The 14452-nt window shown below is 42.5% G+C and overlaps 1 protein-coding gene across 11 annotated transcripts in view; it reads right to left on the bottom strand.

The window, feature by feature from the left end:
* Nucleotides 1-7191, bottom strand: part of CASK (calcium/calmodulin dependent serine protein kinase) — a 429188-nt gene extending 421997 nt beyond the window's left edge. For 9 of the 11 annotated variants that reach the window (XM_030806420.1, XM_030806417.1, XM_004092436.3 and 6 more), the window contains exon 1: nucleotides 6592-6690. In XM_030806420.1, coding sequence (XP_030662280.1) covers nucleotides 6592-6650 — 59 coding nt within the window. In that variant the 5' untranslated portion in view covers nucleotides 6651-6690. Of the gene's footprint in view, nucleotides 1-6591 lie in introns of all 11 variants that reach the window. The other 2 variants (XM_030806416.1, XM_030806425.1) reach the window with 2 other exon arrangements.
* Between the last annotated feature and the right edge of the window lie 7261 nt (nucleotides 7192-14452).

The raw sequence follows: 14452 nt of genomic DNA, 5'->3' as shown, positions 1-14452 counted from the left end.
AAGTCAGAGACTCTATACTGACTTGGGCTCTACAACCAATACCATAGCGGCTCCAGGACAGAAAGAAAGGAGAGCAAGTTCTGTAGCATCTTAAATCCTACAGCATAAATCCAGAGCCATATTTGGTGCTTCTAGAATCTTCACTGTCAGTTGCAACTAAAAAATAAAACCAAAAAATGTGAGAACAGCACATCCCATCAGCTTGTTGGCTGGGGTCAGGTACCTGCTCTGCAACAGTTAACTCAGTCTCTTGATTATTTAAGGTGTACAGTGCTGGCAAACAGCTAGAAGCTCACAGACTCAGCGGCTGCAGCTCACTATATGGTTTTCAGAATCAGAGAGAACAATTTCTGTATTTTTATCACAGGATAAAGGAATAACTATCCTTTGGAAACCACTCCACCCCACTCCCAACAAACATCTACCTCTGAAACCTTATTAGCTCTGGTTTGGCAAGTTAGGAGTAATTAATCAACTATCCTGTCTGTTGGGGCAAGGGAAATGGAAGAAAAAATTTGGAGAGTAAAAGAAGTAGAGAAAGTTCCAAAACAAATTATATTTTGGACAGATGGCCAAGAGTCTATATTTCCATTGCTAGATTTACCAGTTAGTTTGGTAACAAATGCTGATGTTTCATTAAAGAGAAAGACAAAAATAAAAAAGAAACAGATGAAAGAATGAATAGTATATGAAACCTCTACTGAAGACATAAGAAATTTAACCAGAAAGTCAAACAACTAAAATTTGCAGTATAGAAACTCTGAAAATGAAGACATGTGTCTTTAAGAAAATCCAACGCAGTATTTTCACAACTTGAATTAGCAGCAGAATGCAGCATGAAATGAATAGACTTTAAAACTATGGAACCGCGTTGGAATCTGTGTGATCTTGGGTGAATTACTGATCACCCCCTCTGAATCTCAGTGTTCTCTGTAAAATGGGTATGATTAAATAAGATAATACATCCAAAATGCCTAACATTAGAGGGATAAATGTCAATTCCCTTTACAAAGTAAGCTTTAAGTTATAAAAGTTTTTTAAACAACCTTATGTCAAAGTTCCTTTAAATGCAGTGCTCCTACCACATTTAAAATGTGAAAACGTTTACAAAAATGTAATAATTCAAGAATAATCTCAAGAAGCAACGTATATCTGCTTCTTTAATTTATTGAGTAGAACTACAGCTGGAGACAGAATTTTCAGTTTAAAGGAAATACCCAGGAACACAATTTAGGGACATTTGAGACGTAGTTCATCAGGTGAAACTGTTGCAGATACAAGGAAAAAATGGAGAGAGCTGAACTGCGTATGTCAAGTACATAGAAGCGTGTTACGGTCATAAAAATTAAGGGAGTCCACAGGAAGTATTTATGAAGACAACTTCAAACAACACACCCTAAAGCAATCTGTAAAAAGCAGACAGGAAGAGACTCGAGAAGGTTGTATACATGCAGAAAAGCAACGGAGTAGCTCTGTTCTCCCTCCAAATGATCCTAGGATCATCAGGAATCAATATTGCTTCCGTACTCCCATTGAGGCCCGCTATCTGTAGGATCCACACCCTGAGTTCAAAAGGTTTTTCCTCTGTAGAAGTACAGCTTAACTCCCATGGCTTGCATTCTTTCTGGGCCACCAACAATTTAGCTGCTGATCACTTCTTTTACCTTGTTACTTGGCTGTCACTGTGATCATGCACTTCTTTCACGATCACTGGTATTTTTGGAATATCCACTCATTTCTGGAAAATTCTCGGTTCCTTCAGGCAAACACTTGATCTTTTCCTAACATTAAAAACTAGTTTACCTACAAAGTCTAGTTAAAATTTCCAGGAAACATTTTTTCAACACAATGCGACATTCTCCCTATGGTGCTAGAAACCCAAATCACTGCATGAATCAATACATGTGAAAGTCATAGTAATTAGTACAAATTAGTAAAGCTGAATTTTTCTGTATGCTGAATTATATACTTCACATATTATTAATCCAGCATTTACATAAAGACTGCATTAACTCAATTCTCCGGCTAACAGCATTACTGGAATCACAAGTATGTAATTTAAAGCATACAAGCAACTTAACCACACTTTTAATAGAGTGTATGTACAAACACAATCCATACTAAACTGATAAATTTCTTAATATTAAATCAAGCCATTATAGTGGAAAACCATCATCAACTGTTATGGAAGCAATCCTTGTTCTGTGTTGTTCCAAACGTCAGACAATCGCCATGTTAGCATTAGATGAGTGTCATAAATCAATGTGGATCTTAAAAGGCCCAAGAAATCAAAGCTAAACACAAGCTAAAACTAAATTTTTACACAATAAGGCTGAGAAATACAAGTGCATAGAAGATAAAATCCATGTTTTAGCCATTTAGCTTCAATACCTTCCAAAAAGAATTTATTCTACTTTGTAAGAATTGCAAGCCTCTGAAAAGCCAGTCCCAAAATATTACATACATAATCTAAGTTTTAAGCCAATGACTCCCCATTATAGCTGCACATTAGAATCACACAGAGAGCTTTAAAAAAATGTCAGTGACCAGGACCCACTCCCAGAAACTTGGATTTCACTGCTTTGACACAGGGCTCTGGCGTTGACCTTTTTTAAAAGCTCCCCGGATGATTCTAATATGCAGCCAGGTGGAGAACCACTACTTTAAACTAATGCAGGCTCTTGGGACAATAATTGCTCTGAGGTTGATAAACATGCTTTTTTGCCTTTTAATGAGATTTTATTAAAACTACTCAATTCATTCCACAGCTAATGAAAGGCGGTTACATTGCAAACACTGTGTTAATGGAGAAAGATGTGTAAGAAACATTCCCTGCCCTCAAGAAGCTCCTTATTAGTAAACTAGAGAGATCCATAAATAAGTAACTGTAATTAAATATAAGTGCTCTCGAGGTGTAAGCAAATACAGCATGCCTCACAAAGCTGCACATCATCCTTAAGCAAGGATCATGCTGCATCATTCCAATTTTAGTGTATGTCCTACCAGAGCAGGAAAGTCAGAAGCTACAGGCTACTAAATAACAGGGCAAGTATTCACCCAACACAAGGTAAAAATGGTGTGTATTTTGTTATTCCCTTTCATAGACACTGCTGTAGCAAGAAAGTAGGCATTTTTCTATGTTTTAATTTCGATGAATTGTCTTAAATTTCCTTCATGTAGTATTACCGGTTGTACACTTACTTATAGTTGTAAAAGATACAGTAAATGATCATGACATAAAAATTAGTCATTAACCTTATTTGCATAACGCCTTTCCTTTCCAGTAATTGCTACATTTGCTAAGACAAGAAGTTTTGGGACTATGATAAGGTCGTATTATTGGAGATTTGTTTCAGTCATTTAAAAGATAGTTACATAGAAAATGTTATAGAACCAACAGGCATTCAAAGGAGTTTCTGCAAGATCTTCAAAAATGAGAAACACAGGGAAAAGAGTTTTAATTTTTAAAAAGGGAAACGGCATCCTTCCAATATTTGTAACAAATTGGGCACATGTTCCCTCAAAGACAGCTTTAACAAGGGTAAAGGCTGCAGCCACTGGAAAGAAAACATATTCCAAATAATGATCTTATATTTCAAAACCTCATTAACTCTATAAGTTATCTTTCTCAACCAAGGGGGAAAAAAAACACACTGAAGGGTCTAAATTAAATGAGAACTTTCATTTATGCCATCAAGTAAGATCAAGTACACAGTGGGTAAGTGAGTAGGTGGTTGCGTAGGTAGAGGAGTGAGTGGGTAGTCAATTAGTCTTGAAAAGTGAAATCTATTTTAAAGTACCTTAGTAAAAATTAAAACCTATTAAGATCTAGTGGTGAAAAACAACTTGTGATACTAATTTGGTATAAAAGAAAATCAAAATTCCATAGAACTTGGATAGAAATCAATAAAAAGGTTTTCAGTACATGTGAACATCTTCAAGGGCTTTCTGTTCAAATTCAGAGGTGAACAAATTCTAAGTTAAAAATGTATGCTGCCAAGGTCCCTGCAAGAAAATCTCAAGCTAATTTCAATTTCCAGATCAATACATACTAAGACAATTTACTACAGAAACCTTCAACCTTTACTCAGGTTGAGGAACACTATTATTACATTCTTTAACAATAAGGCTAGCTTGAATTCATTATTTCACATAATGGCATTTTATAATTGGCACTGACCAAGTCAGACTTTGTAGGATATGAATGAGATTTCACAGTTCATAGTAGTTAAGGTAGCCATAGAGTACCTATCACCGCAAAATTAGCTTGCTGCCCCTCTTTATGCAGCTCTGAAACAGTCAGAAAAGATGAATTTTTTTCTCCCAGGGGTGTTTCCTGAAAAATATTCTATCAATTACAAATCAGCGGAATACAGACTGTGTTAATGTGATTCTGACCATTTCTTTTCGATATCCAAAGAGATCACATCATCCCCCTTCCAGACTTTAAGGAATCAGAACTAGTTACCAAAACTGATTCAGAGATGGCTATTTTACATCTTCACAACATAATTAACATTTTAATCTCACATTTTCCAATTATGACTTTGTTAGTTCATTTACATCAGCTATAACTAAGATGCAACAAACATCATTCACCCACACATACAGTCATTTGGAGGCTTTTGGGAAACACCTAATTTATCTTCACTGAGTGCTGCTAAGAATGAGGAAACCAAGGAGATTTTTGATACATTTTTCTCTCTAGAACTGTGCTATTCACTTGTGGCTACTGGGCACCTGAAACGTGGCTGGTCCGACTGGGAAACTGAATTTTGAATTGTATTTAATTTTAATTAATTAAAATTTAAATTTAGAAAAAGGTACTTGATTTGGTTATTGGAAAACTTTTACGTATATTGGGAACAACTTGGGTATGTGAATCTACTTTTGCAAATGCAAATTTTATGAAACCTAAATACAGATTAAGTATTTCTGATTTTCATCAGAAATGTAGCTCAGTGTCAGAATTGAGATGGGCTGTTAGCGTAAAATACACATGGGGATTCCAAAGACTTAGCATAAAAGATGTAAAATATTTCATTAATATTTTTTCATATTGATTACATGTTGAAATATTAAGTTTGGATCTACAGGGTTAAATAAAATATTTTATTAAAATTAATTGCACCTGTATGTTTTTATTAACTGTGGCTACTACAAAATTTTAAATTACAAATGTGGCTCATAATGTATCTTTTGGACAGTGCTGTTCTAGAATACTTCCACAACCACTTTAACAGGACACATTTGGATACTTTCCTTTTAACAGTCTGGCTGGTCATGTAACAATAGGGCAAGGAGTAACATGTCCTCACATCAATTGGGTCTGAGTAAAGTGTGTAGCAAGCTCTACCCACAATTTCACTATGTGAGGCAACACTGTAATACCTCAATATGGAAAGAAAAGGAAACAAATTAGCACTCAAATTGAAATTGAGTACTGCAGACAACTTAAAAGAGATAGGGCCAACTGCTCTAAGGTCTTGGTTTCATTTCCCAACTGTGGACCTTAAAATAGACAATAAAGCACCGCTTCCAAAAAAAAAAAAAGAGGTAAGATATTTCAATGTTAGCTCTAGCGATCCTTATTAAGCAAAAATTTGCTCTTAAATCTTATCTCCTCAACTTCTAAAGCCACAGAATACACGCTGTGTTAGGAAATCAACTTCAGATTGCCAGCATTTCCTTCACAAGCAAATTAGCAGGATTGTGCACTTGGAATACTGTTTGACAAGAATGAAAAGGAAACTATTCAAAATAGATTTAAGGAATGGACAATTAGATGAGGAACTGCAGATTTAATTCTCAATCAGCACTGTGATTAATCTGATTCCCTGCTTTTCCCCAGCGTAATTATACAACACAGATGAAAGGATGAGCATTTGGACTGTCAGTTCTATATTCTAGACCAGCCCGGTGACTCAAAGCAGACGGCTCTACCACGCTAACCACCATCCCAACAACAGTCGAGGGGAGCCTCGAGCACTGATTGAACAGTCATTGCATAACGAGGCATTAAAAATTCGAATGCCCCCAACTCTTTCCACGTTCGTGTACACCAGGAGGGAATTTGCTGAAACTGAACGCACCCCATCTTAAATGACCCCCTCCAATCCGGGCATGGGGTGTACACAAAGGCATCTGTCTAATATCCCGCACAATAGACACACACCCCACAATTAAAACCCTGGACTCTCTCTCACCACACAAGCAAAGGAAATGCAAGCTGCTCTTTTCAAAAATGGTCTATGGTACATGCAAGGTAACAATAACCCCAACTGAAGCAACTATAAAATCAGCTGTGCCACGTCCCTGTGCAACCGTCAGATAAAATGCAGGCAGCCGGCCCCACGCCTTACGGGGTGGCCAACCTCGGCTCGGTGGCCTCAATGGACCACTGAGAACCCCCAGGCCCCCGCCTGGCAGGAGCTCCAGGTACACGTCTATAAATACTCTAGGATGAGAAGGACGAGAGGGGAAGAGGGGAAGGAGGGAGGGCAGGGGGCAGGCCCCGAGCGGGTGCGGGAAGACCGGGGCATGACTGAAATGCATTTTTCCACACTCCCGCTCCCTCGCGTGGAGACTCACTTTCCGATCACCTCGCATAGCTCGTACACATCCTCGAACAGCACGTCGTCGTCGGCCATGGTCCGGAGGGGATAGCGGCCGCAGCGTGGAGGGCTTCGAAAACGGGGGTGGGGGCGCCCAAGAGCTCAGTGCCCAGCCCCGGGATCGCCTCCTCCCCTCAGGACCCGCGAGCCCTCGGTGCCGAGGACGCTCGAGTGGGGCCGCGAGGCCCAGAGACTGCGGCGCCTTCCTCTGCAGGCGACCGCCCCGGCGCGGGCGGCGGGGCCGGGGCGCGGGAGCGAGGGCGGCCCGGGCCCGGCGCCGCCCGCCCGCCCGCTGCTTCTCGCGCTGCTCGGGCCGCGCTGCCCGGCGTGCGGATCCTCGGGGACCGCGCGGCGTCGCGCTCTCCGCTCGTCAGCCCGCGCGGGCCGCGAGGCCGCGACCGCTCCCTCTGTCCGAGGCCGGCTCCGTCGCGTCGCGGAGCAGCTCCGACTACAGAGGGGGCCGCGGCAGGACCATGGAGGGAGGATCGCCGCGGAGGGAGGTGGCGGCGGCGGATCGGCGCTGGGGACCAGGAGGCGGTGGCAGAGACGCTCCCTCCTCTTTCCCCTCCTCCCGCAGCCGCCACCGCCCGCCCGGGAGTGGGAGGGGGCTTCGCGGGACTGGCGCTCTGTGCGGGCGGGAGCCGCGGCCGCCGCCTTCTGCTCCGCCCCTCCGCCTCAGCAGCCGACCGGCTCGCCAGCCCCGCGCACCCGCCTCGCGCAGACACGCCCTCCTCCGCCGTCGGCGGCGCGGCTTCCAGAACCACAGGCTCCGCCCACTCCAGCCCGTCGGGAGGCGGTGGCCCAGGGAAAGGGGAGCGGGTTGAGTGGCGCATGCGCGGGGTGCCGGCCGCGTCACGGCGAACGGGCGGGCACCGGGATTCTAGAGGGCGCGGGGGGTTGAGCGGGGCGCGCCGGCTGCAGCTGCCGAGGCGGGGCTGGTTGGGGTTGTCGCCTCCGCGCCTAGCCGCGACCAAGCCGCGAAAGGGGCTGGAGACAAAAGGTCCACGGCTGCACCTTCGTTGTCCGCCAAGAGGCACGAAACTCTGGCCGCTCCCCTTTCCTTCTTTTGTAATCGCGGGGAGCCTTTCCCAGTTTTTTGCTGGGAAGAGGCAGGGAAAGGGTGCTAATGAATGAGAAAGCTAAAAGAGAGGTGGAGAGAGGTTGTCACTGAATCCGTGCTTGGCAGCGGATGCTTTTAGTGCTACCCTGTGATTCCTTAATGAAGATGAGTGCTGGGGGTAAGGGGAGGTCGTCCAAGAAAAGGACTAAACAAAAACTGCCTAGGAAGGTGTGCGACAGCAAACGGTCATCTATAGAGACAGCTTCTCCCACGTTCTGCCCCAAACTCAACAAATATGTATCCAGCGCCTACCCTCACTAGAAACCAACCTACAGAGAAGCTAGGAAGGGAGGGACAAACCGTGACTTTAAGCTCCTTTGTATATTGTCCTCAAACTCCCAGCACCTACTCTGCTCTCTATACTCCCTATAAATGTTAGACTTGTCAGGAACAAAATGCAACTAGAGGGAGTGCAGGCACAGGAGCAGCCAGGGAGTGAGGTTCTGGGTGTTGCCGCTGTGCTAGGTTGCGTTCAATATGAAGATTTCTGTTCAACTGAGCATGTGCGGAATGAGCCAACGCCATCAGACAGGTATATGCCTCAGTTGAAGACCAATAGAGTCTTTGTTCCTCCGCACAGCAAAAGTGCCCAATTAGTTCATAAGTCAGTTTCCAGAAATCGTCTGGTAAATTTCTCAGTGCAGTATTTTTTTTAAAAAAGTATTTATTAATACCAAAGTGGAGGGGGGTGATGTGGAGACTCACCGCCTATTTTCTCTAAAGAAACGTTTCGTGCAAACCCTTGACCACTCCCTCAAAAGGCTGAGAGATTTGCCTTTTGGATTTGGTTACTAAACCTTTTTTTTTTTTTTTTTTTAATGCAGATCAGAGGACAAGTGTAATTGCACACGGTTTTCCTCCTTTCTCAAAGAGCTTGTGCATTCTCTAGAGACGGGGGCTTCAGAACTTGAGAAACATGGCCTCCTTTAAGGGTCCAAGAGTTACTCACCACAAGTTGGCATGTCCACCTCATGTCTAATGAATAAGGCGTCACTCCATCCTGCCCTGAAGTGCACAGGGACCCTCTCAAGTCACCTCGTCAGCTTCACTTCTTTTCCCCAGCCCAAGATTGAGCTATACCAAGCCTTGTCGACTTCATTTTGGGGTTTGTTGTCTTTCACAGGGACCTATGCTCAGAGGTAGAAAAAGGACAATTATAAAGTAAAACAGAAAAGAAAGTGCAGGTGAAAAAAAGGGAGAGAGACGATTGCAAAGATAAGTAAGCGCTCTGCTCATGGGGTCACAGTTGGTTTGGATCTGGAAAGAGCCTCCCTCACTTACAGATGGAAGAATGTGGTGGTTGCTCTCCCAAAAGCCATCCCACCCCTCGCCCCCACCATAGGGTAGCAGCTCTGGACTTGAGGTGAGATTGTAACCATCTTTACTGGAGAGGTGGGCTCTGATTAATTAAACTAACACATGCAGTCCCCTTGCCACAGCAATAAGCCTAATTTAATCAGCTCTTGGCACTCCCTGGTCACAAGCTTTGAGTGGTTTGAGGTCTGCCAATCAGCACAAAGCTCAGGACTTTTTCTCCTGATCTGTACTCAGATCTCCCAGTTCCCAGTGTGATATTTAGTCATATAGAAATTCTCTGCAATACACATCCCTCAGAAGTTGTACCATGTATGATGGCTAGAGGTAGATCCTCTCTGCTTCGGGGACTAAAATAACCAGACCTTTTAAATTAATTTTTCTCTGGGTGTCTTCCAAAAATCCAGTACTGTTCCAACAAATAAGCCCATGTATTAGTGAGTCGGGTGTCAATAATTTGGTTCTGTTTTGGTTTCCACAAAGAAAATGTTAAAGTAAGTGCATCTGTTAGATTGTGTTCAGATGTTAGCAACGAATATTCAACTAACAGTGGTTTAAACAAATGCAAGGGGGCGGGGTGCTCTTTTCCATGTAGCAAGGAGATGTGTGGTTACTAACATTGATCAGCTATTCAAGTGCGTCATCAGTGACCTAGGTTTATTCGTTCCACTCTGCCATTCTTGTAATGTTAGCATCTCATCTTCAGGCTTGTTGCCTCATCATTATAAGATGGCTGCTGCAATTTCAGACATTAAAGGGAGGAAGCAGGAGGGCAGTAAGGATGGGAGAGGCCTTTCTGCTCCGTCTCTCATCTATTAGGGAAAGAAAATATCTTTTTCTCATCTCATGGGCCAGGATAGAGTCACAGGCAGCAATACTTACCTGCAAGGGAAGCTGGGGACACGGGTATTTGTCTTCTCCTGCCTCCTCTTGGGAGGTAGACAAGGGAGAAGTAAGGGGAAAATGGGCTTCGGCAGCAGGCTGGAAGCAGTGGCACGATCTTGGCTCACTGCAACCTCCACCTCCTGGGTTCAAGCGATTCTTCCACCTCAGCCTCCCAAGTAGCTGGGATTACAGGCACCTGACACCATGCCCGGCTAATTTTTGTATTTTTAGTAGAGGTGGGGTTTCACCATGTTGGCCAGGCTGATCTTGAACTCCTGACCTCAAGTGATCCACCCTCCTCGGCCTCCCAAAGTGCTGGGATTACAGGCTTGAGCCACTGTACCCAGCCGGTTTCTAATGCTAGGAAAATTACCAATAGAACAGTTCTACGTCTTCATCATAATGTAGCTATACCTTTAGTATATAACTGATAGGCCTTAAAAAATTCAGAAACATCTAAAACCCCACAAGGATGGAGTTGGTGCTAAACAAATTTGATTCTCAGATGTCAGTGCAAATTTTTCTGTGACTTAGAGGTCTTGGACTTTCCTCACAACTGCACTAGACATTCTCAGGTTGTCGGGTTCCCACATCATTTCAGCATGACACAGATAGATATACAAGGGAAAAACACATCCCAGAGAAATATTAGCATGAGGGCCACACACAGAGGTCAGTGTGGCACAGGGCTAATTTAGGCAATTTAGAGTTCAGCCTCACTCCATAGTATGATTGTTTAAGGATATAAATTATTACTGAATTAATGAATAAAATTAAGAATGACACTGTTCTCAACTGGAATAGTTATTGCCTCACGGTATAAACAGGATGTTCTAAGCTAAAATGAAAGACATTATGAGATGTCTTTCTCATCCCTCTCTCCAGAAAAAGCTACATATATTAGACTTATACTCTGATATCATTTTGCAAGTTATTTATTTTATATTTATTCAATGAATGTCTGTGTCAGCCATGGGGGCTATAGCTGCAAATGGTTCCTGCCCTCTCTGAACTTCATTCTAAAAGAAAACAAGTTGTCGGCAAGTAATTACATTGAAGAGTGATGTTTGTTAGGGTTTGGGAAGTACGGGGAACACATATTGAGAGGACTTATGGGTTGGGGAAGGCCCAGTTGAAAAAATGTTTAGACCAAGACTATATAAAATACAGAAATTAATCAGGTGAAGGGAGTAGGGGCCAGTTGATTATCGGTAGAGAAAACAACATTTCTGAAGTCTTGGAGGTGAGCAAGAATATGCTCTTCTAGAAGAAGAACATGCTCTTTTGGAGAAGTAGGTCACGGCTAGATCATAGCCTATAGGAAGAAAGAGGCCAGAGGGAGTTAGAGAAATAGGCAGGGGCCAGATACTGAAAGGCATCAGTTACCATTTTAAAGAGTTCACTCACTGAAAGATTACAGATTTCAGTGGTACTAGAGTCTTATGTGTAGACTGAGTTACCCTGAAACCCCAAGCATGAACATAATTCTACTTTTAAGTAATTATTCCCTTTGCACTGGCTGCATGTTGTTCTCTCCCTTACTTTTAAAAATCCAGCTACTCCTGTAGTAAATATGAAATCCTTTAAATGGTTTCAGCAGACACTGTAGGTGCTCCATTCAAATTCCCTCGGATCCCCTTTACCATTTCTGTGTGCCTCACTCCAGCTTCAGTGTATTTTTGCTTCCAAAGTTCATGCCTGTAACTCCAAAGGACTTCCCAAAAGCTACTAGAATCATTTTGCCCACGCAGAAGTGCATGGGAGTTTAGGTTGATTAGCTGTTAGCCAATGACCCATAGTGCAAGAATATGAAAGCCTTGACTGGGGAAGAGGGGACAACTCTGAGGGGTGACTTACACTCCAGAGGTCCTCTGTGGGATCAAGCTGAAGGTACCCTTCCCAGGACTTTGCCTGAAATCCGACCCTTGTTTGGTTCCCTTTCCTACTTCTCTCATTACCTACCAAGTTTCTCCTGGGCGCACTTCCTTACTAAATCACTTGCTCATGAATACCCTATCAGGATCAGCTTTTGGGGAATCCATCCTAAGACAATGGTGTTTCTCCAAGTGATAACTGCCTCAGAATCACCTGGAAGCTTATGAAAAATGTTGAAAATGTTGATTCCTGGGCCCCACCCAAGACATACCGAACCTGAATCTCCTGGAACGTGTTGCAGGGATCTGTATTTATTTTTATTTTTTGAGATGGAATTTCGCTCTTGTTGCCCAGGCTGGAGTGCAATGGCACAATCTCGGCTCACTGCTACGTCTGCCTCCCGGGTTCAAGCAATTCTCCTGCCTCACCCTCCTAAGGGATCTGTATTTTTATGAGCTCCAGAAGTAAGTCTAGTACACCTAAAAATTAAGAACCACTGTCCTAACACTGGCTGCTGAATAAGCTCTCTGGAAAAAAGGATCCAGGGTTGACCTCATCACTAGGGTGGAGAAGACATAAGAAATGCAAAAGAACACTCCAGGGAGCAGAAGAGGACCTGACTACAAATGTGTTTCCTTCCCAATTTCTTCTGGTGCCAGTCCCGTAAACCTGCGTCAAAAGATTCATTTTGTGTGGTATATATACATACATATGCATACACACACAATGGAATATTATTCAGCCATAAAAAGAATGAAATCATGTCTTTTGCAGCAACATGGATGAAACTGGAAAGCATTGTCTTACGTGAAACAACTCAGAAACAAAGTCAAATACTGCGTGTTCTCACTTGTAAGTCAGAGGTAAATAATGTGTGCACATGGACATGGTGTATAGAATAATAGACATTGGAGACTCAGAAAGGTGGGAGTGGGTCAGGGATGAGAAATTACTTAATGAGTACAATGTACATTACTCAGGTGATGGTTATGTTAAAAGCCCAGACTTCCCCACTGCCACTACGCGATGTATCTATGTAACAAATTGTACTAGTACCATATAAATAAAAATGATTCATTTTGCCCTTCTTTCTTTAATATCAATGAACAAGTCACTGGAAACTTTGACAGTGGAAATAATATTGCCTTTGGAAACAGCACAGTGTCAGATTCTTTGAGTTGCAAGTGGCAGAAAACTTAAGCTTAAAAATGCAAATAATCTATTGGCTTACATAATTGAAAATTGAGATGTAGGCTAGCTTCAGGTGAGGCTTGATCAAGGACTCAAATAATATCACTGAAGATCCACTTTCTCCCAGTCTCAACATTATGCATTCTGTGGTATTGGCTTTATCCTTACTTAGGTGCAACAACATAGCACCCATAGCTCCAGGCTGTCCCTTTGATGTAGCAAACCAGCTGCCACTGTTTCAGACTTCATCTCCTTATACATCTAGGACGAGAGAAAAGGAGTCTTATCCAATAGATCCTGCCCATGTTCTATGATTCACTCTCTTTCATCGGCTTGATAGTGGGGCACATGATTATCCCTGAACCAATCAATGTAGCTGGGGAATGAGAATCACTAAATAACTTAACCAATCAGGGTTAAGTTATTAAGCTGGGGGTGTGAATGGCGACAGGAAAAATCCACAAAGGAAAATCAAGACACTTTCAGCAGGAGAAGGGCAGAATGAATGGTAGGAAGGCTCCCTATTCTCCTAGTCCTCCAAACACTGGTATTGGCTTTTTCTTAGCACTCTATTTTTTTCCACATTTCAGCTAGTCACCACACCCTGTCAATTTTTTATTTCAAAATTTCATTTAGATCCTCCTTTCTTTCCCCTTTCTTCAGTCCCCACCCCAATCCACTTCCCCATCAACCCATACTAAAATGTCACTCCACTTTACTAACTGGGCCCCTCCCTCCAACTGCTTGTCCTATCCTACTCACCCTGGGGAGGCTCAATTCACGTCCATGAGAGAGGATTCTCAGTATCTAGAACAATGCCTGATGTGTAGTAAGCATTCTAAAGGCATTTGTTGAATGTGGAATGAATGAATGGCTTCATATCCCTTATCACTTCTTGGAATTCCCTTTTATTCATTTTGTTTATATCCTTTTTTTTCTCTTCACGACCAACTCCTAGAAAGTGTCTGAAGCATAGTGGGTACTCCATATATATTTGGTAAAGAAATAAATTACTATATATTTATTGAATTAGAGAATTACACATAGTTAGGAAAAAGAATGAGAAGTCAACAGAAACAAAGTGGTTCAATTCTTGGGGAGAAAACGCCTAACAGAAGAAACAAGATTTTCTCAGAAGAGGAGAGAGTCAACAATATTAGAGCTGAAAAGGTATCAAAGAGAACAGGGACAGAAAAGGGGGCACAGGACTTATTTCTACTAATTGAAAATAGTTCTACTAGCTATCTTTTATGTAGAAAAACAAAATTTCACACATCACTGGAATTTTTCCTTCTGTTTTTAGCTATGAAAGATTTCAAAGGTAAACGTGAGAAATTAAATCTCTCCCTTAAATTCTTTTATCTGTATTTCTTGGTGCTTTCTTTCCAAGCTGCCATGAAACTGTCACACCACATGGTAAAAACACACAATCAGCTACAGTATGTTCACTGGG

This window comes from Nomascus leucogenys, chromosome X, assembly GCF_006542625.1.
Source record: "Nomascus leucogenys isolate Asia chromosome X, Asia_NLE_v1, whole genome shotgun sequence".
In the NCBI taxonomy this organism is placed as follows: Eukaryota; Metazoa; Chordata; class Mammalia; order Primates; family Hylobatidae; genus Nomascus; species Nomascus leucogenys.
Note: the sequence above shows the minus strand (reverse complement) of the source record. Positions and strands in the feature narration are given on the sequence as shown.